Genomic DNA, 25,067 nt, shown 5'->3' on the forward strand with positions numbered 1-25,067 from the left:
ACTCCTGCTCGCTGTCCTTTTATTCCTGCTCGCTGTCCAGTTACTCCTGCTCGCTGTCCAGTTATTCCTTCTCACTATCCAGTTACTCCTGCTCGCTTTCCAGTTATTCCTGCTCGCTGTCCAGTTACTCCTGCCAGACAGTACAGGAAGTATAGTATTAGGCAAGGCTAGGATTGCACAAGGAATGAGGTAGAGAGGAGCTAGGCTCTGGTGAAATCGTGACCCAGCATCTCCAGGAGCAGAGAGGAAACTGACCAGAATAAAGAGGAAATTACTTTAAAAATCTACATGAATTTAGCATTGCAATAACCACATGTAACACCAACTGCAATGTTTTGCAGCAGAATATTCCAAATCAGACCCTGCAGGGATAACAACAGCCTTTTCAATTGTTTTTTTTTAAATCCTGATCCTATTGTACTTTAACTATGTATTAATTAAAAAGTTACCCCCCAACCCCCGAATCATGACTTGTAGACTGGGAATATCCCCCAGCCCCCTCTGCTCTTCAAACCCAGCTGGAGGTTTGTGACGCAGGAAACATTAACTCGTATCATGAAAACTCCCAGTTCAATAGGTCAGTGACTGTCAAATGGCTTCTCCATTTCTCCTCTCCCTCTGACTGTCTCCGCCTCTCCTCTCCCTTCAACAGTCTCCTTCCCTCTCTCTGACTGACTCCTTCTCTCCTTCCAACTGTCTCCTTCTCTTCTTCCCTCCCTCTGACTGTCTCCTTCTCTCCCTCTGACTGTCTCCTTCTCTCCTTCCAACTGTCTCCTTCTCTTCTTCCCTCCCTCTGGCTGTCTCCGTCTCTCCTCTCCCTCCCACTTTCTCCATCTCTCCTCTCCCTCCCACTGTCTCCATCTCTCCCTCTGACTGTCTTCTTCTCTCCTTCTCTCCCTCCGGCTGTCTCCTTCTCTCCCTCCGACTGTCTCCTTCTCTCCTCTCCCTTCGGCTGTCTCATTCACTCCTTCTCTCCATCCGGCTGTCTCCTTCTCTTCCTCCGCCTGTCTCCTTCTCTCCTTCTCTCGCTCTCCCTCCAAATTTCTCCTTCTCTATTTCTCTCCCTCCAAATCTCTCCTCTCTTTCTCTCCCTCTGACTGTCTTGTTCCCTCTTTCTCTCTCTCCGACTGTCTCCTTCTCTCCCTCTCCTTCCGACTGTCTCCTGCTTTCTCTCAGTATTTGTCATTTTTATTGACTGTCAGTCACTCTTATTCTCTATTTCTGTTGCACTCTCTCTCTCTCTCTCTCTCGCTCCGTCATCTGTCTGTATCTTGTTCTGTGTATTTCTGGCTGCTTTTCTCTCTCTGCCTCTCTCCCTCTCTCACTCTATCCCTATCGTTTTGTCTTTCATTGTCTTTTAACTTCATGTTTGTGTCTCTCTCCGCATTTTTGTCTATTTGTCTCTGTTTTTTGCTCTCAATTCCTGTCTCTCTCTCTCTCTCTCTCTGTGAGACCAATCCCCTGGAACAGAGTCAAACTAAGATCTGCCTTCAGCCAAACTTAATGGTAAAATCAGACGCTGATCCTTCAGAGGCCGTTCCTCGATTGGCTCGCTGGCTTGGCATCCGACGCTCCAATTGGCCAGCAACCCAGTGAATCAAAGCTGGGTTGGGATTTATTGAGAATCAGTGCCCTCCCCCCCTCCTACCCAAAGCTGCGAGAGATTGGAACCGTGACGAGCTCTGAGGGGAAAGAATTGTAGCAGAGAACTGGAAACAAGAGGCAGGAACAAGCAGAGAGGAAACCAGCATCCAAACAGAAACAAGTCTGATCGGGAGAGAGGCAAAGAGATGTGTTTGAGTGAACTGAGGCACCTGACAACTGTCTTGACTGTAGTTCTAATCTTGCAGCCCCAGGTATGTGGTCATTCCCCATTCTGTGGGGCAGCCAATTTTTTTTTTAAAAGAACAGCATATTAAAACCGGTGGGGGTGTAACAGACTAAAGGTTGGTTATTGTACTCTAATATCGGAATTGAGATTTTTGTGTGTCCTTGTTTCAGTTATAATGCTTCAGTTTGTGTTTATAGTTTTGCTGCATTTGGAAACTTGGATGTGTGTATTTATAAGTGTACGTGTGCATTTTAATAAGTGTTGCTGTAGATGAAGGGAGTGATAGGATGGTCAAACAGGAGGCCATGCCCCTCCTGACAGTGTGAGACTCCGCTACAGAAACTTTTAACCGTTGATCCCCAATTGATGAGTGAGGCTCAGTGTAAGGATGGAGCATGTACCGTATCCCACAATGTCAGGGAGTTTATTCAACTCCCACCTGTTTTGGAATGAAGTGATCTTGGAAGGAATAGGGTGTTGCTCAAGGTGCAGCCATCTTGGAAGGTAAGAAGCATCACTGTAAGCTACAATTAAAATTCACAAGCTGCCCCTGGGGAACACTGTGCTGGGGTCATTAAAATCATTGGCTGGGTGAAGATGCTGTCTGTGGGGATTATCCCCAGCTCCTCTGGGGCAGAGTCTGTCATTCTATGTGTGTGTGTGTGTCTCTCTGTCCAAACTCCACCCTTGGCAGTAAAGCCATTGCTGATCCTGCATTCAGTCCACTAATGAGCTACAGGTCGAGTGACACAAATCTTTCTGCGGGAAATGTAACTGAGGGGGTAATTCAATTGTGCAGGATGTGGGACTGCAGCATACATAGTGTGTGTGTGTGTGTGTGTGTGTGTGTGTGCGTCTGTCTCTGTGGCTATTGGGTTGGGCGTTATGCGTCTGTTGAATTATTATATACGTGTTTATATAACATACTAATGTCCGCCTTCTATATGAGGGCGGTTTCCCATGTCTGCACTGAGCCATTCAAACTAGGAGGGTCCAAGGCTCCATCCCTGGTCTGTGCTGAGGCAGCAACAGGGAATTGGTCTCAAACAAAGCCCCTGACCACTACCCAGTGACCGCTGTTGGTGAATGCATGTGTGGATGTGGAGTGAGGACAGCTTTGGGCTTGGCTGTGAGGCCCTTCATAGCTGAATTTCCTGACAATTTAATGGTTACTTGGGTACTGCAGGGTTGCTGCATCAGTGGAATCTGTCCCCCAGTAAGATAGGTGGAATCAGGAATGGAGGGGTGAAAACTGGGAAAAGAAACATAATCCATTGGGGTGGGTTGCAGTGTGGATCATGCTGGGAACCTTTAAATGCAGGGGCTCGCTGGGGAATCTATAAATGCTCACAGGGAAAGGCCACTCAAGTGAAATGTATAAATGGGATCAGTAGACAATTGAATATCCTTCAGGGAAATGAATTGAGGGGTAGGTGAGGTTGAGGGATAGGGTGAGACAGTGGATGGGGGTGGGATTGGGGATATGGGGATTGGGTATATGGGGGATGGGGGGTTGGGGATGTGGGGGTTGTGGATATGTTGGGGTGTTTGGGATATGGGGGGGATTAGGGATGTTGGGGATATGTGGGGGTGGGGGGATGGGGTGGGTTATGGGGGGGTGGGGATATGGAGAATGAGGGGGGTGGAGGATATGGGGAGTGGGGTTGGGGATAGGAGGGGATATGGGGGTGTGGGGAGGTTGGGGACATGGGTGATTGGGAGTTGGGGTCATGGGGGGGGGTTGATCTATGAAAAAAGTGACAGTTGCATTTGTACAATTTTGTTTTGTTTTTTGCTGTGCCCTTGAATTTAGATCTTTGTTAAAACGAGTTTTCTCTTTACCACCTAGCAGTCAGCAGCTCCACCCTAACAGGCGACAACCCTGCTCCTAGGATCGGCACTCCTTTTAAAATTGCTCTTGGGGCAATAGAAATGACGAGGATTTGCAGAATATTGATCAGTGTTATCCTCGGGGGAGAGATTGAGACCTGTTTATCGGCACCTGATCATTCCGCAATGACACAAACTGCGCTAGTCTCCCACTCCCAGTGCTAGGCCCCTCTCTCCCGGTGCTAGGCCCCTCTCTCCCGGTGCTAGGCCCCTCTCTCCCGGTGCTAGGCCCCTCTCTCCCGGTGCTAGGCCCCTCTCTCCCGGTGCTAGGCCCCTCTCTCCCGGTGCTAGGCCCCTGCTCCTATCTGCCAAACCGTGTCATGAGATGTTCGGAACTTGTTATCTATTGTGTCTCTTGTGATGTCTTTTCTTCCCACTCTCTCGATAGAAACCAAACCAGCAGAGTGTAGCAAGAAGTTTCCCAATCTACATATCAGCCATCCAGACTGACCTATCTCTGGGTTGGGAGGATGCTTGATAATTTGCTTGTGGCTTATGACATCAGTTTGCTCTGTTAACTTTTTCCATCCCTGTAACATACTGAGGACGAGCATTACCCTGCAATAGGATTTTAAATGTGTCTGATAGAAGCCCATGGAATCTAGGGAAAAGTACGGACTTGGTTAGGAAGTTGGCTGAGCGAAAGTGTAGGGATAATGGGTAGGTACTCTCAACTTGGCAGGATGTGACTAGTGGAGTCCCGCAGGGATCTGGCTTGGGGCCTCAATTATTCACAATATTTATTAATGACTTAGATGAAGGCATAGAATGTCTCATATCTAAGTTTGCCAATAACACAAAGGTTGATGGCATTGTAAGCAGTGTAGATGAAAACATAACATTACAAAGCGATATTGATAGATTAGGTGAATGGGCAAAACTGTGGCAAATGGAATTCAATGTAGGCAAATGTGAGGTTATCCACTTTGGATCAAAAAAGGATAGAACAGGGTACTTTCTAAATGGTAAAAAATTAAAAACAGTGGATGTCCAAAGGTACCTAGGGGTACAGGTACATAGATCATTGAAGTATCATGAACAGATGCAGAAAATAATCAATAAGGCTAATGGAATGCTGGCCTTTATATCTAGAGGACTAGAATACAAGGGGGCAGAAGTTATGCTGCAGCTATACAAAACCCTGGTTAGACTGCACCTGGAGTACTGTGAGCAGTTCTGGGCACCGCACCTTCGGAAGGACATATTGGCCTTGGAGGGAGTGCAGCGTAGGTTTACTAGAATGATACCCGGACTTCAAGGGTTAAGTTACGAGGAGAGATTACATAAATTGGGGTTGTATTCTCTAGAGTTTCGAAGGTTAAGGGGTGATCTGATCGAAGTTTATAAGATATTAAGGGGAATTGATAGGGTGGATAGAGAGAAACTATTTCCGCTGGTTGGGGATTCTAGGAGTAGGGGGCACAGTCTAAAAATTAGAGCCAGACCTTTCAGGAGTGAGATTAGAAAACATTTCTACACACAAAGGGTGGTGGAAATTTGGAACTCTCTTCCGCAAACGGCAATTGATACTAGCTCAATTGCTAAATTTAAATCTGAGATAGATAGCTTTTTGGCAACCAAAGGTATTAAGGGATATGGGCCAAAGGCAGGTATATGGAGTTAGATCACAGATCAGCCATGATCTTATCAAATGGCAGAGCAGGCTCGAGGGGCTGAATGGCCTACTCCTGTTCCGATGTTCCTAAGACTAGTATAAGCATCATCTGACCGTAGCTCTAACAGTAGAATCGAGGACCTGAACCAGGCCCAGGTTTGTGAGGGCCGTTCTCAGCCCTGTGTCTCACCAGAAATCGAAAATCGGTGTGATCGACTGAATTCAGTGCACCAAAAAAAAAACCCGGAACACTTTCCCTTTACTTGAACAGGAACGCTGCAGGTGTAAATGGAATTGGTCCACTGGAACTCCCTAGAATGGTTTGAAACGAGAGGGGTTTTTCTCTTTTGGGATTCTATGTAATGGGAGGGAATCGGAAAGCATTTGGTCCTTTAGGATTTTTTTCCAGTGGGAGTGAAATGAGAAGGGGTTTGGTCCATTGCTTTTACTGGGGAGACCTGTATGTTGACAAATTGCTTTGTTTTGAGCTTTGTGCACCCTCATTCGAACTCTAAAAAGAAATGCATAAATATAATGGAACATGGAAAGGAAATTCGTCAGATACCAGGTTGTCAGCGGAGCTTATAGGGCGGGTCACCAGAGAACACTGAGCTCGACTGGCAATATCAGCTCACTGACATTAAATGGGTACGGCCACAATACAAACCAGGAAAATCAAATGAAGCATAACTGGATGTCAAATAAGAAAAGGGCAAAACATTTATAAAGACTTGAAATGTCACAGGCAGTTTTGTAGCCAGAACTTGTGATATTGATTGATTGTCCTTACCTAGTCTGCCCATCTCCATTTCCTAGATAATGTCTGGTGCAGGGACAATGGCAGCAAGTGGACTATTGGCAAAGGGAGACCTGGGGCGGAGGTGGGACTGGAGACCTGGGGCGGAGGTGGGACTGGAGACCTGGGGCGGAGGTGGGACTGGAGACCTGGGGCGGAGGTGGGACTGGAGACCTGGGGCGGAGGTGGGACTGGAGACCTGGGGCGGAGGTGGGACTGGAGACCTGGGGCGGAGGTGGGACTGGAGACCTGGGGCGGAGGTGGGACTGGAGACCTGGGGCGGAGGTGGGACTGGAGACCTGGGGCGGAGGTGGGACTGGAGACCTGGGGCGGAGGTGGGACTGGAGACCTGGGGCGGAGGTGGGACTGGAGACCTGGGGCGGAGGTGGGACTGGAGACCTGGGGCGGAGGTGGGACTGGAGACCTGGGGCGGAGGTGGGACTGGATGGGTCTTGGTTGCTGGTGGTAAGGGCTGGGTTGAGGGTTGCTTGTGGTGCAATGGGATGGGTTGATGATTTGCTGTCTAGTGGGATCAGCTGGGCTGGGGTTGCAGAGGAGGGGGAGCTACAATTGACCTCTGCGGACCTAAGTTAGGGAAGGAAAGATCAGCCAGGGCTTCCACTCCTGAGCAGCATACAGTGGTCCCTTCTGGAACTGCACATATCTAAATGGACTTCTGGATAAAGGTGGGGAGACCTCTGGAATCTTTTAAGGAACACCTGGATGCTGTAATGGGGGGGATTTTTGGATTGAAGAGCTAGCATGGCCTAATCTGTGACCATCTTTGACCAAGTTAGGACCTGGAATGCACTGCCTGAGGGGGCGGTGGAGGCAGATTCAATCATGGCCTTCAAAAGGGAACTGGATAAGTACTTGAAAAGAAAAAATTTGCAGGGCTACAGGGAAAGGGTGGGGGAGTGGGACTAGCTGGATTGCTCTTGCATAGAGCCAGCGTGGACTCGATCGGCCGAATGGCCTCCTTCCGTGCTGTAGTATGAAGTAACGTCAGGTAGAGAGGGGATGGGGCTGGATTGTGATGGCTGCTGTGGTATAATAGTTTGTTCCACTCGGGGTAGAAGTTCCTTTTTGTTTACTATTTTTGTTTTTTAAACCTTCATTTAAACACAAAGGATTTCCGATGCTCTGTCTAGGTTCACACGAATGTCCACTTGGGCAAGGTACCAGAGGGCTGATGTGCCAATGGAACCCGTCCCCCAGCACAAGTCAGGGGCAGAGGGGAGTAAAACTAGGGGGCGTAGTCTCAGGATAAGGGGTCGGACATTTAGGACTGAGATGAGGAGGAATTTCTTCACTCAGTGGATCGTGAATCTTTGGAATTCTCTACCCCAGAGGGCTGTGGATGCTCAGTCGTTGAGTATATTCAAGAGTGAGAGCGATAGATTTTTGGACTCTAAGGGAATCAAGGGATATGGGGATAGGGCGGGAAGGTGGAGTTGCGGTCGAAGATCAGCCATGATCTTATTGAATGGCGGAGCAGGCTCGAGGGGCCGAATGCCCTCCTCCTGCTCTTATTTCTTATGTTCTTATGTAAAATATCTGCCCAGTTTGTCTGTTTGGATGAAGATGCCTTGTTTATATTTGAATACAGCAACAAGAGAGGCTGGCATTTCCTACTGTAGCCTGGCACCTTTTGGCACAAGGCCAGTTGAGTATTCGATAAATCTTGTTGCCCCCCCCCCCTCCTGATAGTTTGTTCTCTTCTGCAGGTTCCCCGTGCGACTGGTATTTTTGAGCTTCAGATTAAATCGGTGCAGAACCTCAATGGTGAGCTTCAGACTGGCCTGTGCTGCGATGGAGAACGGCTGAGTCACGATTCTCGCTGCACGCTGGACGAGTGTGACACGTACTTTCGAGTCTGCCTCAAGGAGTACCAAGTCAGAGTGTTGCCCGGGGGGCCGTGCATCCTGGGGACAGGTTCCAGCACAGTTATAGGAGGCAATTCATTTTCCATCAAAGATAAAAGGAACTATAATGGAAACAGCAGCAAGGTGGCAATCCCCTTTCACTTCGCATGGCCGGTAAGATGTTGGTCTAATATTTCATGACTGGCGGTTGCTGCTTGCTGAAGGGTGTGGTTTTCTGCTCAGTGTAAATACAGTGCCTGGTGTGGTAGCAGGCCGCATGGATCTGTAGGCCCCGGATTTGATCCCTGGTCTCTGCTGCGTGAGCTGATCTCAGTCGGGGCAGCGGTAGTGGGGCTGCAGTGGGCGAGAGAGGAGGACGATCAGTCAGGCTTTCTGTTCCAGATTGCCGTCCGGTGATCCTTAATAGCGGGCGTGAAGATGGGACCAGTCTTGGCTGTGCTGCTGCTGTGTGACGGAATAGCCTAGGGACGGTCGCTCCCTGGACTCGCCCATGAAGAATAGGTCAGGTTCTCGAGCGCTGCCCGTTCTCTGGCCCCAGCATGAATCAGAAGTTTGAGAAGAGGGGAGAAAACAGGAAACAAAAGGAGGGCAAGGGAAGAGGGTGGCAGAGTGACCTTTCACCCCTGCAGTCAGGATCTAATCCAGCCCAGACTGATGGGTTGAAACTCTCCTTTATTTGCTGGTTATACGGGTCCCAGTGAAATGAAGTCGGCCGTCTCTGTTCACTTCCTACTGGGCACTAATTGGCACTTGTTGAGAGATCACCACATGTGGGAAATGGGAAAATGTCACAATGGTGCAGTAAGAAACGCTCTTGAGTTGGAGCCCAAAACTGGGGCAATCTTAACTCTGTATCTGGCTATGATGCTTGATGCTGACACTGGGTGTCTGAAATGGCAGGACCTTTTATTCCCTAGCTTAATGAGCACAAAATAATAAATAAAGGAGAGCTCTGGTCTTGCCCATAACCCAACGATTGTTTCATTTCCAAACAGAAATCATTATTCAAAGCAGAGCCCTTGGGAACTGGTGGGAATGTGATTCGCAATTGTGTCCTTCTAGAAGTCACTTATTGTTTCTAACCTTCTGCGGGAAGTGGCAGAGGTTATGGGAATGAATGAGGAGCCTGTAACTGCAGCGCTCGCACAGCTCTCTGGTATCAGGAGCTGAAGCCCATCTCTTCTGTGCTGGATTCGTGATTCTCATTGAGAAACAGGTGACCAGAACCTCACAAAGGAGGCCGGATATTACAGGAGAGTGGGAGCGTTTGTGGAGACTTTGCCCCGTTTGAACTCCTTGAAACACAATGTTTTGATTTGCAAAGGAAACAATCTTGTGCAGTGTCCTCTTTCCCCACGCCGTGTAATGATTAGTAAACAGAGGAAGGTACAAGTATTGCTGGTACTGCAGTGACATTGTTAGATCTTTAATCGCATCCGTTAAATACAAGTGCTCCCATTCTCCAACCCGCGCTCCCCACTGCAATCGCCAGTTTGCAGAGTCACCACAATAATGTTTTTCTCTGGTTCTGTGCCACACAGACAGGTTTTAGGTTTGATCCCCAGTCTGCACTGAGTTCGCTGAGCTGGGATGGTGGTTGGGTTGCTACAATTGACTTCCACGCCTTTGAACTATTTAGTTAGTCTCCTGTCCATAGTGGGCCATAAGGCAACCTGTCTGTCTGTCTAGATCAACAATATTTGACTCTGATTGGAGTTCGATGATGGCCTACATCCAGCAGATTGCAGTTCTCCGCAGTTGATATTTACCGGTCCTGTAACAGAATCATCTCTGGGTTGTTTCTGTAAGGCATTTTTACATTGATTCACGGCCCCTACCAGGAGGGCAATGCACTGCCTTTAGTCTGACTCCTACCTTCCGACCTGCCCGGCTTGGGTGTCCCTGCAGGAGTTACACTCCTAGCACCGTAGCTCTCGGTCATAAAAGCGCGATAGCCTTCCCACCACGTCAAGGTCGCTGGGGAAGGCCCTGAGCTGGGAGGGGAGGGGAATCAGCATAAGGTTCCTGGGCTCTGAGCATAATCCAGTGCTTTCCGCAGGAAACGCACTTGTGCTCAGACTTAGCTGGGATGCTCTACATGGTGGAATAGCCTGCCGACACTCGCTGAACATAGGAAATTAGGAACATAGGAACAGGAGTAGGCCATTCAGCCCCTCGTGCCTGCTCCGCCATTTGATAAGATCATGGCTGATCTGCGATCTAACTCCATATACCTGCCTTTGGCCCATATCCCTTAATACCTTTGGTTGCCAAAAAGCTATCTATCTCAGATTTAAATTTAGCAATTGAGCTAGTAACTGACTTAAGTATGCGTGAGGAATAGCCACTAGATTGAGTTACCAGTCGGTGCCTGATCCCAGCAAGAGTTGGTGCCCTCAGGAGGATGAGAGGAGAAAATTGGGGATGGAGGGACAGAGCAAAAAAAAAGTATAGTTTAAATTTGCAGTCAGGCAACAATAAGAACATAAGAAATAGGAGCAGGAGTAGGCCAATCGGCCCCTCGAGCCTGCTTCGCCATTCAATATGATCATGGCTGATCTGATCCTAACCTCAAATCTAAATTCATGTCCAATTTCCTGCCCGCTCCCCGTAACCCCTAATTCCCTTTACTTAAATATTACAAGTATCAAACAAGTCACCTAAGGGTCTGAGGGTTGCCTGGATTTTGTGGTTGTCTTAAGTGAAGGATGTTGTTGCTGGGAAATTAAATGGAAGAGATTTAGAACAGAGGGCAGGAGAAGCTTCTTCACAGAGAGAGCTGTGAGGCTGTTAAATTCACTCCCAGGGTTAGTGCTTGAGGGAGAAACTATGTCAATGCTTATGATTAGGTTGGATAGGTGGATGAAGGAAAAGGGGATGAAGAGATCTGGGAACAGGGTGGGTAAACGTGATTAGGACGCATGGGGAGTAAACACCGGCATGGACTGCCTGGGCCAAATGGCCCGTTTCTGTGTTGTAACTTTTATGTATTTCTAAGTACTTCCAGGCCGGGTTTGACGCAGACTAAAGCCGCCTCTAACCTGCCCCATTACATGCAGGCTGTGCGCTAATGATTTTTCTTTTAAAAGCAGAAGCCATTAGATCTAGGTCTTCCATCAAAGGATGACATCTCCTTACTCCCCCTGCCCCAAGTCAGCATCTTCCACCCCTGGATCCTCCTGGGCTTTCTCCGCAATTTCCCTCTCCAATTCCCCTCGGGTGGATGTCTCTGAGCTGGTGCTTAAGAGTGAGCCTGATGTGCTGACGGGGCTGGGTACCGAGGGGCCAGTGTCTTTGTTCCTGTTTGTGAGGCCCACCTTGAGGAGGGGGGGGGGGACGGTCACTAGTGGAGATCACGTGTGCCTTTCAGACGGGAGAGTTTCATGATCTCGTTTGCTGACGGGTAATGCAGGGTGTTCAGCGTCCTTCAACTCCCACTCCCGCCAGTGCCCAAACACTCCAGTGTGCCCTCATGGGGGTGAGTGGGTGTAGGTTGGAGGTGAGAGGTTGGCACTTGTGCCATTTTCTGCCCTGTTGTTGTGGGCTGTCTTCCCCTTGAACGCATCGGCATTCCCTTTGGATACCACAAGAGTCTGCAAAATCCAAGTGTTGGCATAATGAGAGAGCAAGCAATGGAGGCCAGGATTGGGGGGGGGTGGGAAGAGGTGGGGAAGGATCGCTTCAGGGCAAGGGGTGTAAAATGGCACTTTTCTGCCTCCTGGGCATTGATACTAAGCAATTTACTCAGTTTAAGACTGTGAGGGAAGGTGACTAAATAGCTGATGTTCTTTGTACAGTGAATTCTTGCAAGGTTCTGTTGTCTGCTCTGCCTTATCTGACCTGGTCACTGAGCTGATATAAGAAATAGGAGCAGGAGTAGGCCATACGTCCCTCGAGCCTGCTCTGCTATTCAATCAGATCATGGCTGATCTTCAACCTCAACTCCACTTTCCCGCCCAATCCCCATATCCCTTCATTCCCTCAGAGTCCAAAAATCTATCGATCTTGAATATACTCAATGACTGAGCATCCACAGCCCTCTGGGGATATTCATGACCCTCTAGGGGAAGAAATTCCTCCCCATCCCAGTCCTAAATGTCCGACCCCTTATCCTGAGACTATGCCTTCTAGTTCTAGACTCTCCAGTCAGGAGAAACAGCCTCTCAGCATCTACCCTGTCAAGCCCCCTCAGAATCTTATATGTTTCAATGAGATCACCTCTCATTCTCCTAAACTCCAGAGAGTATAGGCCCATTTTACTCAATCCTTCCTCATAGGACAACCCTCTCATCCCAGGAATCAATCTAGTGAACCTTCATTGCACCGTCTCTAAGGCAAGTACATCCTTCCTTAGGTAAGGAGACCAAAACTGTGCACAGTACTGCAGGTGTGGTCTCACCAAAGCCCTGTAAAATTGCAGCAAGACTCTTGTACTCAAATCCCCCTTGCAATAAAGGCCAATTGGCACTAATTGACCTGGTCATCACCACCTCCTGCTGCTGCCATTACTGTGTTGTGTCTCTTGGGGCTTCCCCTCTCTGACCCAAACTGTGCTGCCTAACTTCACAGAAACACTTCCAATGTAAGTTGTGGTACCAGCAACCATTTGCTCCCAGTGTGAACCCTTTAAACTGCTGCACGCAGCTTCCTGCCCCCTTTCTACTCCCAAACCCCAAAGGCAAGCTCCCAATTAGAGGAAATACAATCGCCCCGTGATGATAATAAGGCTGAGCGCAGAAAATGCAGCTGAGTTGGATCACTTTACTTCAGGTGGGTGCAAACTGCACTCTGCCATTATTCTGCTTGAGTTTTAGCGATTCCTCACCGGATACAGTTCTATTGCTACGTGCGGCCCCGCAGTCCTGTGCCCACATGGCCATTCTTCATCTGTGAGCCTGGAAAATGAGTGCAAGTCATTCTACCATTTCGGGGGGGGGGGGGGGGGGGGGGGTGGGGGGTGGCTGAGTCTGACCCGACATCCACATTCCAGCAGGAGACGGTGGGTCACAGGAGTGAGAACTCTAGCTGATCTTTTCCATCCCTATCTTGGGTTACTATTCACCTCATTCCCCCAATTCAGATTATCTAACTCAGCACAGACTGGGATTTCAACCTGAGGCCCGCCGGCCTGCGTTGGGCTGGCTTGTGTTCTTCCCAGTAAGCCATCGGCAGGGCCCGGGCAGAAGGTATCAAATGTGTTCGACTCCCTGATCCGCTGCTCTGTAACTCTGGTTCCTGTACCCAAGCTGCTTGCTGATGTAAGGTGGGTGGGAGTCAGTTGCTAAGCAGCTCGAGGGACGCGGAAGAGGCAGGTGAATGGGTTAAATTCAATTTTTGGGCTGCGGAAGGTGACATTTTACTTTGACTCTGGATGGGTCAGAGAGACTCGGCCTGCCATGCTGGAAATAGCTGTCCTGGGAATCGCTGGTTCGGCTGAGCGTCTGCGCCAAGATAAACTACTCTAATCCAGGGATTAATATAGTCATCAGCTGGCTGAACAGGCTGCTCACCAGTGTTGATTTGTGTTGACGATGTTGTGACCTGCTGGAACAGTGGGGCCAGTCGACACATCAGCAACTGAATAAAATAACAACATTTCAGGACACTTTTGCAAATATCAGTTTAAAAAAATGTATATTTATCTACATTCATAGATACGATACAGCACAGGAGGAGGCCATTCGGCCCATCGTGTCTGTGCCAGCACTTTGAAAGAGCTGTCCAATTAGTCCCTTTCCCCGTAGCCCTGCAAATTTTCTCCCCTTCAAGTATTTATCCAATTCCCTTTTGAAAGTTACTATTGAATCTGCTTCCACCGCCCTTTCAGGCAGCGCATTCCAGATCATAACAACTCGCTGCATTTATATATAAAAAAACATTCTCCTCATCTCCCCTTGGTTCTTTTGCCTGGTTAAAATTCCTTCAATGTTTTAAGCCCCCTCCCTCACCTTGTTCAGGTGGTGGGTTTCATCCCCTCTCCCTCGATGGGCTCACCCTCGAAGGTGCACCATTGCGCAGGGCTGAGCGTCCTCCAACGTCAATGGAGGCCTTTGCTCGCACACCTTGGCTGTCTGTTCAAATGGGCAACTTACTGGGCGAGATACGGGTGTTGACTCCTGCCGTATGGGTTCCACGGGGGGGGCCTGCCAACCTCTCCTGGCACCTGCCATTCTTCAGCCTGGCCTTGTCCTTTCCCAATGGTCAATTGCACGGGTGGGCCTCTGGAGGGCGACCAGGAGCAAGAACTGGAGCTGAATTTCCCCTCCCGAACCCTGGGATGTTGATGCCAATTAAGGCTCCCCCACAGCCACCCCGGTTAAAGCTCTCACCCCCCCCCCCCCCTCGCCCCCCATTTCCAGGTTAAAGCCCCCACCCCAGTTGAGATCGGCTCACTCAGCAGATATGCTGAATAAATTAAAAGCATTTCAGGACACTCTTAAAATGAAGGAATGTGGATAAATACACATCTATTTAAACTGATATTTCCAAGTTTCCTCTCTTTTTCTTTCTCCCCATACAGGTGGCCAGTTTTGTTCCCCCCCCCCCCCCTCACTCCCTGGGACCCTCCTGTTTGTAGAATGATACAGCACAGAAGGAGGCCACTCGGCCCATCTTGTCTAGTACCAGAACGGTCAGTGTATTTCGCTGTGAATTCAGGGGCAGGATTGGTCCTTTCCTCATGTGTTTTTGATTCCATGAATCAGGACGCGAGAGAAGCTGGTGACTGAACGTCACTGTGGAGTGTGGCGAAAGGACACCGGAGCAGAAAAATCCCTGGGAACGCTCTCAGTCTAACACACGCACTGATTTCTTCACATTGTATGAATAACATCCATTCATAGAATGCAGCCCTTGTGTCCACACCTCCCCTCCCACAGCACGGGTTAGATACAGAGTAAAGCTCCCTCTACACTGTCCCATCAAACACTCCCAGGGCAGGTACAGCACGGGTTAGATACAGAGTAAAGCTCCCTCTACACTGTCCCATCAAACACTCCCAGGGCAGGTACAGCACAGGTTAGATACAGAGTAAAGCTCCCTCTACACTGTCCCATCAAACACTCCCAGGGCAGGTACAGCACGGGTTAGAAACAGAGTAAAGCTCCCTCTACACTGTCCCATCAAACACTCCCAGGGCAGGTACAGCACGGGTTAGAAACAGAGTAAAGCTCCCTCTACACTGTCCCATCAAACACTCCCAGGGCAGGTACAGCACGGGTTAGATACAGAGTAATGCTCCCTCTCTGCCTCAACGATGAGCCTCACTCCTCTCTTTCACACCCCCCACCCCCTCCCATACCCACTTCATTAAAGAAGAATATCCTTAATTGCCTAAGACTGGTATTTTCCATTTCTCACACTAGACATGATTTGGGGGGATGCGGTGGTAAAGAGCACCAGCAGGAGCTGTACAATTTTCTACAAATTCCTTGGTTACTGAGGGGGGTGAAGAGCCAGCTAGAGTTCCTGATTGATTATCCAGTGACCCCCTACTAGAAAGTGCATTTGTGCCGATATTGGGTGAGTAGAAGACCAGACTCGGCTGCGATTCCCAACGATGGTTCCCAGATGAAGATTGACCATTAGGTGAGGCACTAGGTGACCTGACTCCAGAAAAGGTCGAGCACCTTCAGGAGAGAAGGGAATGAAATTGAGTTGGAACAAACTTGTGATTCTTGGCATTCGGAATTCTCAAAGATGTTCTGGATATATTTTCCAACCGGCATTGTTTCTGTATTTTTTAACTTGTTCTCGGAATATGGCCGACATTGGCACGGTCACGTTTATTGTCTAACGATAGTTAGAAAGAAATAACTTGCATTTATATCGTTCTTTATGACCTCAGGATGTCCCAAAGCGTTTTACAGCCAATTAAGTACTTTTTTTGAAGTGTCATCACTGTTAGAATGTAAGAAACATGGCCAATTTGCGCACAGCAAGCTCCCACAAACAGCAATGAGATAATGACCAGATAATCTGTTTTAGGTGTTGGTTGAGGGATAAATATTGGCCAGGACACCGGGGAGAACCCCCCTGCTCTTTTTCGAATAGTGCCGTGGAATCTTTTGCATCCACCCGATAGGGCAGACATGGCCTCGGTTTAACGTCTCATCCGAAAGACACCACCTCCGACAGGTCAGTACTGCATCGAAGGGTCAGCCTAGATTATGGGCTGAAGTCTCTGGAGTGAGACCTGAACTCACAACCTTCTCACTCAGAGGTGACCATGGTATCACTGAGCCACGGCTGTTGCCCTGAGAAGCTGTTGGTGGGCCTTCTACTTGCACCCCCTGTGGCCCTTGTAGTGATGATCTTCCCATGACTATGTTGGGTAGGGATTTCCATGATGCTGCTACGGATGATGAAGGAACAGGGGTGATATAGGTCCAAGTCAGGATGGTGTGTGGCTTGAAGGGAACTTGGAGGTGATGGTGTTCAACAACACTTTTAGGCCAAGGTCTGTGCTTAAAACCCCATACCGAAGAATTTAGTACAAGATCAGGCCCAGGTGGAAAATGTAACGTGAAGTGAATCTGCCTGACCCGCGTAATTTTGGCGTCAGGTGATGCTGTGGCTCAAACGCTAACCTTTTGAATGAGATCTCTCGCTGTAGTTCCTGTTTTGAACTTATTGCTAGGAGATGAAATAAGTAAGAAAACTTGACTTGTTTTATGAGCTGAAATTTTCCAAAGTCGTCAACCAGCCAGGTTTTATGAATGTGTTTTTTAAAAAGTATGGAACCAAGTTGCCTGGAGAAGGGAAGGCCAAAAACAACCCCTTATCCAATTTGTTATTTACTATGCTTTCTCCTACTCTTTTCTGTTTTGGAACATTAACTCTGTCACTACATTACTTCATTTGATTGCGCCCTCACCCACCTCCCTTGTAATGTTTTAGCCTAATTTCCAAAAGTTCTACACAAAGTGGTTAACACATGGTGTGGCCTATTGGGCTCTAGCCAAGAGCTGGAACAGACATGGGCCAAATGGCTGCCTTCTGTGGTGTAAACTTCTGGTTCTATTATTTGAGAGGCAACTGATGCTTTTATGAGGGAGCTGCACCTTTCTCTGGTTGGATGGACTGAGATGGACCAAATGGCCTATTGACCCGGTTTCTCCCCCTTGCACCTAGTTCTCCCCTGTGAAGACACCGGCTTTTGTGGGGGGGCGGATTCTGTGGGCCCCACCAGCATTCTGGTGCTTCACCCTAGAGGCTATTCTAAGCCGGGACAATAAGTGTGAACAGATTATTTAACCACGAGAGGAACCAAAGCCAAGTCCCATCCTGCCCAGGCCTGATTTCCACACACCTGGGCTTTCTGGCAGTGGTCACTGGATTATAAACAGGATTAAAAACCCCTGTTTGTTTCCCCTCTTCCCCTTTCCCACCCCCCCCTCTCATGGGTGCTGAGGGTAATCATGATAGACCCACTGCTGCCAGCCTGAGATCAGCCATCTCGCCATAGACTGGGGAACAAAGCTGGGACTTTCCTGGCCTGTCTGGTGATTCTCTTTGTGATTGTGACCATCTCTTTGATTCCATTCTCCTTTTAATTTCCAGAGATCCTACTCCCTGATACTGGAAGCTTGGGACTATGACAATGATACAGCCCATGTTGCAGGTAAGGACATTGCACTGTTCTCTGGAGCAGCGTTTGAAGGAAGTGAAGGAGGCTCTTAAGCCGCCTTACTGTGTTCCCATTTATCTGAATGGAATTATCATGGACTTGACCCAAAGCTAAGGCAAGAAGTCTGCAGCCATGGAGCCAGTCTTGGTTTCAACTCAGAACTTTGGGCTCCAGGAGGCCAATCAAAGTCCAAGGCCTAGCGAACAGGATGCCACCAAGATTGAAAAAAAAGTAGGAGAGATGAGGTAAATCAAGCAATTATGCAATGCCAAGTTTTGGTTTTAAAGCCTCTAGATTATAGGAAGGAGGGAGGTAAGGAATTACACGGATTTGACTTCCTGAGAAAGAGTGAGTTGGAGTAGGAGATGGTGCAATGAATTGAGAGTTGGAGGGAGAAGGACATCTTGAAGTTTAGGAAGAATAAGAAATGAAAGTTGAGAAGTACTGACCAGAGTCACATTGATAAAGGCAAGGCGGGGTGGGGGGGGGGGGGGAGTGGAGAGAAAGAAAGAGAGGAATTGTCCATTAGGTTACAGACTTATGTTTACAGTCCCCTCCTCAGCCACCCCCGCCCCCACCCTTCCTCCTTCTCGACCTCCCGTCCTTGCTGAAGGTTTTAGTGGTGAGGTTTTGTCCCCGTCACTCACTGAGCAGTAAATCCATCGTATGTCTAGTCTCAGGTCAGAGGATTTGCTGCAGCTTTGTGGTGACATCAGACATTCTGAGTGGAGTAAAAAGGCCTCACGAACTCTGATAGGAACATCACTAAGATTACGATTTAAATATGACCCCTGCCATTTAATTAAATCCACTGACTGAAAGCACTGAATGGCATTGTGACCAGACATTGTGACCATCTGGTGTAACCCCAGTGGATAATCACTGGGTGTCTGGGCTCAGTCCCATCTAATCTGTCCTGCCCTAGTCTCTAGATCTTCCCTCTGCCTCTCTCATGTGGGAATCTGGGTTTTTATATTTGCTTTTTCCCCAGTAACCCTCAGGATCTCTTGTGTCTTCAGGTTTCCTTTCCCTGGGTCTCTGACTCCCTTTCTTATCAGTGTTGTCCCTAGGTTGCTAAGCTTCCTCCTGTCTTTTTATCCACTCTATTATCAATTTAAGCCCCCACTTGCTCCTTTTGCAGTTTTCCAAATCCCCCTTTGCTTCACCTGGGTCTCGAGATCTCCCTCCTCCGGGTTTCTAAGCTCCTTCCCAAACCGGGATCTCAGCACTCCCCCTGGGATTGTAAATCTACCCTTGTCCTCTCCTCCCCTGACCTTACTTCACTCAGGTCTCTGGGAGCCTATCCCTTGGTTTCTATCCTCACTTCCTCTCCCTCCACCACAGCAGCAGCCGCTTCTGTTCTTGAGGAAATTATTGAATTGAGCCTTTTTTCTCAAAAGGCCTGAGGAGTCCCATTATACCGATGATGAGGTAACCTTGCTGCGTTAAAGAATCAAATTTATCCACCCTTGGGGTGTGGGCCACACCTGACCCCAGCTCATCCTTTGAAGATTACAGTCTGAGATCAGAATTGCAGCTAACACTAATACAAGGGTTTACTTTTCCATTTAGGAGCACTTTGTTAGACAGTATTTTTTCATCTCTTGAATTTGCATTCAAATCTGACCCAGACAAAACCCTGGTCAGACCGCACCTGGAGTACTGAGAGCTGTTCTGGGCACCGCACCTTCGGAAGGACATATTGGCCTTGCAGGGAGTGCAGCGTAGGTTTACTAGAGTGATACCAGGACTTCAAGGGTTAAGTTACGAGGAGAGATTACACAAATTGGGGTTGTATTCTCTAGAGTTTCGAAGGTTAAGGGGTGATCTGATCGAAGTTTATAAGATATTAAGGGGAACAGATAGGGTGGATAGAGAGAAACTATTTCCGCTGGTTGGGGATTCTAGGAGTAGGGGGCACAGTCTAAAAATTAGAGCCAGACCTTTCAGGAGCGAGATTAGAAAACATTTCTACACACAAAGGGCTGTAGAAGTTTGGAACTCTCTTCCGCAAACGGCAATTGATACTAGCTCAATTGCTAAATTTAAATGTGAGATAGATAGCTTTTTGGCAACCAAAGGTATTAAGGGATATGGGCCAAAGGCAGGTATATGGAGTTAGATCACAGATCAGCCATGATCTTATCAAATGGCGGAGCAGGCACGAGGGGCTGAATGGCCTACTCCTGTTCCTATGTTCCTATGTAGAAAGTCTGTCTCCTGTCTGCTCTCGTGCTGGCTGCTGTCTGCTCTCCTGTGCTGGCTGCTATCTGCTCTCTTGTGCTGGTTGCTGTCTGCTCTCTTGTGCTGGTTGCTGTCTGCTCTCCTGTGCTGGCTGCTGTCTGCTCTCCTGTGCTGGCTGCTGTCTGCTCTCCTGTGCTGGCTGCTGTCTGCTCTCCTGTGCTGGCTGCTGTCTGCTCTCCTGTGCTGGCTGCTGTCTGCTCTCTTGTGCTGGTTGCTGTCTGCTCTCCTGTGCTGGCTGCAAGGGTCTGAAACAAAATGCTTGGAGTAATTGCAACCCAGTTTCTTGGTGGCATGGGCAAAGCACTTGATTTCACCAAGTTAGCAATCTTAAGCCATATGACGGCTGTTGTGGGAAATGAAAAATATCTCACTGGTGCAGTAGGAGGTGCTTTTGAGGCTGAGGCATGTTGTTGAGTTAAAGTCGAGGGAGCTTTATTCTGCATCTAGCTACATAGGAATTGCTAGACGATATGAGACCAATGGCCAATCTAGTTCGCCTTCTACCATCCTGGTAGTCGCGTGATACAATGATAATGGAGTTGTTGACTAATCATAGTGATCAATCTCTATCAATTAGTCTACAACAGACCCAGACATGAGGCGAGGGAAACCCCCAGTGGTGGAGAGCTTTGGGAACCATAGGTCCAAAGTCACCTGTTCCTCCCGAGCACGTTACACTCACCACATGTCATGACTCAAATTACTCACATACTGGATCCCAGGATCTTGTCATCTGACCCGTTCTGGACCTGACCCGGGAGTATTTGATTGTTCCAAAGTTAACATCTCTCTCTTCCCCCATCTTATCGGGGTCTGTGTAGCTCCAGGGCTTATTTTACCCACTCTGTGCCTCGCAGGCAGCCAGCAGCTGATCGAGAGGGTCACTCACTCGGGGATGCTGAACCCCGGGGATCAGTGGCAACACCGGCGGCACCACGGCCGCACTGCCCAGATAGACTACATCATCCGCGTGCGGTGCGACGAGAACTACTACGGCGTGAGCTGCAACAAGCTGTGCCGACCACGCCATGACTTCTTTGGCCACTACACCTGTGATCCGTTCGCAAACAAGGTCTGCGTGGAAGGATGGATAGGACCGGAGTGCACACAAGGTAGGAGACCAGGTTTGGTGACCATCTTTAGCACAACCCAAAATTGGGCTGGCTCGGGGGCGTCTAAAATCAATGGGTAGCAATTGAAACAGGCCGTTTGCTGTCCATCACCGTAACCCGGGAGACTCACGGCAGTGACATTATCACCAGAAATGTTTTGCATTTTATATATTGTGAAGTGCTTCAGGACGTCCTGGGGATGAGAAAAGCACTATATAAATGGAAGTTCTTTTTGTTTGTGTAATTATTTTGTACATCAAGATTCCCTGTGGTATTCGGTGTGTTCACACTGGTATCAAACCCAGGGTCAGATTTGACAGCTTTTGTACCAGACTCACTCTGGCATAATCTTAGTGCAGCAGGTTTTGGAGTGTGCCCGGTTACTGAGGACCACTGACAGCAGGTCTATCAGCTCTGAGGGTCGATGAGGGCAGCGCAGTTGATGTTGTGTATATGGACTTTCAAAAGGCGTTTAACAAAGTGCCACATAATAGGCTTGTCAGCAAAAGCCCATGGAATAAAAGGGGCAGTTGCAGCATGGAGACAGAATTGGCTAAGTGACGGGAAACAGAAAGGAATGGTGAACGGTTGTTTTTCGGGCTGGAGGAAAGTATACTGTGGTGTTCCCCAGGGATCGGTACTAGAACCACGGCTTTTCTTGATATATATTGGTGACTTGGACTTGGGTGTACAGGGCACAATTTCAAAATGTGCAGATGACACAAAAATTGGAAGTGTAGTAAACAGTGAGGAGGATAGTGATAGACTTCAAGAGGGCATAGTCCGACTGGTGGAATGGGCGGGCACATGACAGATAAAATTTAATGCAGAGAAGGAAGAACGAGGAGAGGCAATATAAACTAAATGGTACAATTCTAAAGGGGGTGCAGGAACAGAGACCTAGGGGTATATGTGCACAAATCTTTGAAGGTGGCAGGACAAGTTGAGAAAGCAGTTAAAAAAGCACACGGGATCCTGGGTTTTATAAATAGAGGCATAGAGTTCAGAAGCAAGGTTATGTTGAACCTTTATAAAACACTGGCTTGGCCACAACCGGAGTATCCTGTACAATTCTGGACACCGCACTTTAGGAAGGACGTAAAGGCCTTGGAGGGGGTGCAGAAAAGATTTGCTAGAATGGCTCCAGGGATGAGGGACCTCACTTAGATGGATAGACTGGAGAAGCTGAGGTTGTTCTCCTTAGAGCAAAGAAGGTTGAGAGGAAATTTGGTAGACGTGTTCAGAATCATGAAAGATTTAGATAAAGTAAATACAGAGAAACTGTTCCCATTGGCGGAAGGGTCGAGAACCAGAAGACCCAGATTTAAGATGATTGGCAAAAGAATCAAAGGCGACATGAGGAAAAACATTTTTATGTAGCGAGTAGTTATGATCTGAAATGCGCTGCTTGAAAGGGCGGTGGAAGTAGATTCAATCGTGGCTTTCAAAAGAATTGGATAAATACTTGAAGGGAAAAAATTTGCAGGGCTACGGGGAGAGAGCAGGGGAGTGGGACTAACTGATTGCTCTTACAAAGAGCCGGCATGAGCTTGATGGTCCGAATGGCCTCTTTTATGAGCTGTACGTTTCTATGATTCCATTCTATCTTCCTGCCGGGTATAGTACAGGTGGTCTGATCACGGTGGATCACCAGCTCCAGAGCAGACTTGAGCCTTTTGGCGATGACCTTAGACAGAATCTTGTAGTCAACACTTAGCAAGGAAATGGGTTGCCAATTTATGATTTCTTCCCTCTTCCCCCTTCCACTTGTGGATGAGGGTGATGATGCCTTTCCTCATGGACTTTGACATGCTGCCTGCCAGAAGCATACCCCCTATACACTTCCAGTAGGTCTGGGCCTATCCAGTCCCACAGAGCTGAGTACAACTTGACCGGTAAGCCATCGTTTCCGGGAGTTCTATTCTTCTCGAAGGACTGGATGGCCTTTGTCAGCTTGTCCAAAGTCAGCGGCCGATCCATGCTCTCTCGCTCGCTGCCCTCTAAGACCTCCGTGATAGGGGACAGGAAGGAGCGGGAGGCCATGCTGTCTGTAGGCTTCGCATCAAACAGCTCGGCATAAAAGCACTTGCTGATCCTTAGTATGTCGGTCGGCGAAGACATCATCAAGCCGACCAAGCACTTCTCGTCCTGCTCCATGGAGCAGACTCTGGACCGAAAGATGATCTTTGAGGCCTCAGAGGCGAAGAGCGAGGCTTGCTTGCCCTGCACCTCTTTTGAGTTCCTCCCCGACATCGACCCCCATCAACTGCAGATCCTGCATGCTTTTCTGGAGCTGCGACAATTCCCTCTTTCTCTCTCCCGCCATCTGAACACCTCTGAGGATGAAGAACCTCTTGATGTTGGCCTTGATTGCTTCCCACCAGTGCACAGTGGAGTCAAAAAGGGGTTTTACGGACCTCCAAACTTTGTAATCCCTCTTTAGATCCTCGATGTTCTCCGGGGTCGACAGTCTCGTGTTCAGCTTCTATATCCACCTACCCGCCCTCTGGTCCTCCTGCGATTGACAGTCGGCCAGTAGGAGGCAGTGGTCAGAGAAGAACACCGGCTGGACTTCGGTGGATCAGACCTTGAGCGTTGGGGACACAATTAGGATGTCTATCCTGGACCGGACAGACCCGTCTGGCTTGGGCCAGGTGTTATCTCTGCGGCGCTCCGTCTGCAGGGTTGCTGAAGACGTCGCAAAGCTATGTGTCTTTCACCGCTTCCATTAGGAGTTTGGGCGTGGTGTCCGGTATTCTGCCGCCCCTGCTGGATCGTCCCGCCATATCGATGATGCAGTTGAAGTCTCCAGTGAGAACGACCGGACCTGGAGGTTGCCAGCAGCTTTGGGAAATGCTGGAAGACCTCCAGCCACTGACTCCTGAGGGTCGGGGCATACACATTGATCAATCGGAGCGGGGCATTCTTATACAGAACATCTCCTATGAGCAGGCGGCCCCCCCACCACCTCCTTAATCTCAGATGGCGAATTGGCCTCCTCGCAGCAGAATCCCCAGGCCTGAGGAACGACTATCGTTGCCTCCCGACCAGATCGACTGCCCAAATGCCGGTAGTTGTTGAGGTGTGGGATCCCGCACTCCTGCAAGAACAGCATGTTCCCCATGACCCCTGACAGGTAGCTCAGGGTCGCAGCACATCGCTCAGTTGCTTTAACACCACACACGTTTATTGATGGAATTTTTACAGCCATTTTAAAAACCAAAAAGGACAAACATTAAGATCTTGCTATTACATCAATCCGGGTTCTACGTTACCCTCCATTTCCATCCCTTGGTCCAGATTCTTCACTTGTGTGGTGTGCCCGAACTGCTGGACGGTCCTTGGGCTGAGGAACGAGGCCTCTCCTCCACTGGGGGAGGGTCCGCACTCGGGGGGCTTCGGCGGGGTCTCGTGGGGTGATGTGTCCGTGAGATCCACGACCAGGTCCTGCTTCTCGGCCTTCGCTGCTGGTTCGCTGTCCATGACCGTTGTGCTGCTCCCGGTGTCCCGGAGATGGGGGGCCTCGCTCTCCAAGTCGCTGCTCCCGGTTTCCCGGAGCTGGTTGTTGCTGCTCCCAAGTTCCTAGTGCTGAAGCATGCTGTCTGTGTTACTGGTCACTGTCTTGTTTTGCCACTTCCTTTGATGAAGGTGGGGACCCCCCCCTTTTCCCTGTCCGTCAGTCGGGGAGTGGTCGCTGTTGTCCGTTGGGGACTCTAAGCTCCTCATGCTGCTGCTCCCACCTTTTGACGCTCGATCCTCTGATCCTACAGGACTTCCTCTTTTTCTTTCTCTGTGTGGCCCTTCCGCCTTCCACCCCCGGGTCACTTTCCGTCGACTCAAGGGAAGTCTCGGAGTTGGGGGTTGGGGTTTGGCTGGTTTTCTCGACTCTCCCTTCCTGCTCTTTGTCCTCCTCCTGGTCGCTGGCTCTTTCACGGGGGCGAGGGGAAGGGGCCTGGCCTCCTTTGGGGCAGCCACGACTACTGCTCTCTTCTCCTGCGTCGCCTCGCCTCTTGCTGCCTGTGCGTAGCCGAGTCTGCGGTTTGGGCAGGTCTTGTACAGGTGACC

At 49.1% G+C, this 25,067-nt stretch overlaps 1 protein-coding gene across 2 annotated transcripts in view; it reads left to right on the forward strand.

The window, feature by feature from the left end:
* Positions 1-598: 598 nt before the first annotated feature.
* Positions 599-25,067, forward strand: part of LOC137306004 (protein jagged-1b) — a 50,847-nt gene continuing 26,378 nt past the window's right edge. Inside the window, exons 1-4 of one of the 2 annotated variants that reach the window (XR_010958800.1) lie at positions 599-1,856; positions 7,860-8,171; positions 17,580-17,640; positions 20,748-21,002. Coding sequence is in view for 1 of the 2 variants with exons in the window: in XM_067975013.1 (XP_067831114.1) it covers positions 1,791-1,856; positions 7,860-8,171; positions 17,580-17,640; positions 20,748-21,002 (694 nt within the window). In the remaining variant the exon portion in view is untranslated. The remainder of the gene's footprint in view (positions 1,857-7,859; positions 8,172-17,579; positions 17,641-20,747; positions 21,003-25,067) is intronic. The other variant, XM_067975013.1, reaches the window with a different exon arrangement.

Source organism: Heptranchias perlo, chromosome 41 (genome assembly GCF_035084215.1).
Source record: "Heptranchias perlo isolate sHepPer1 chromosome 41, sHepPer1.hap1, whole genome shotgun sequence".
Classification (NCBI taxonomy): Eukaryota; Metazoa; Chordata; class Chondrichthyes; order Hexanchiformes; family Hexanchidae; genus Heptranchias; species Heptranchias perlo.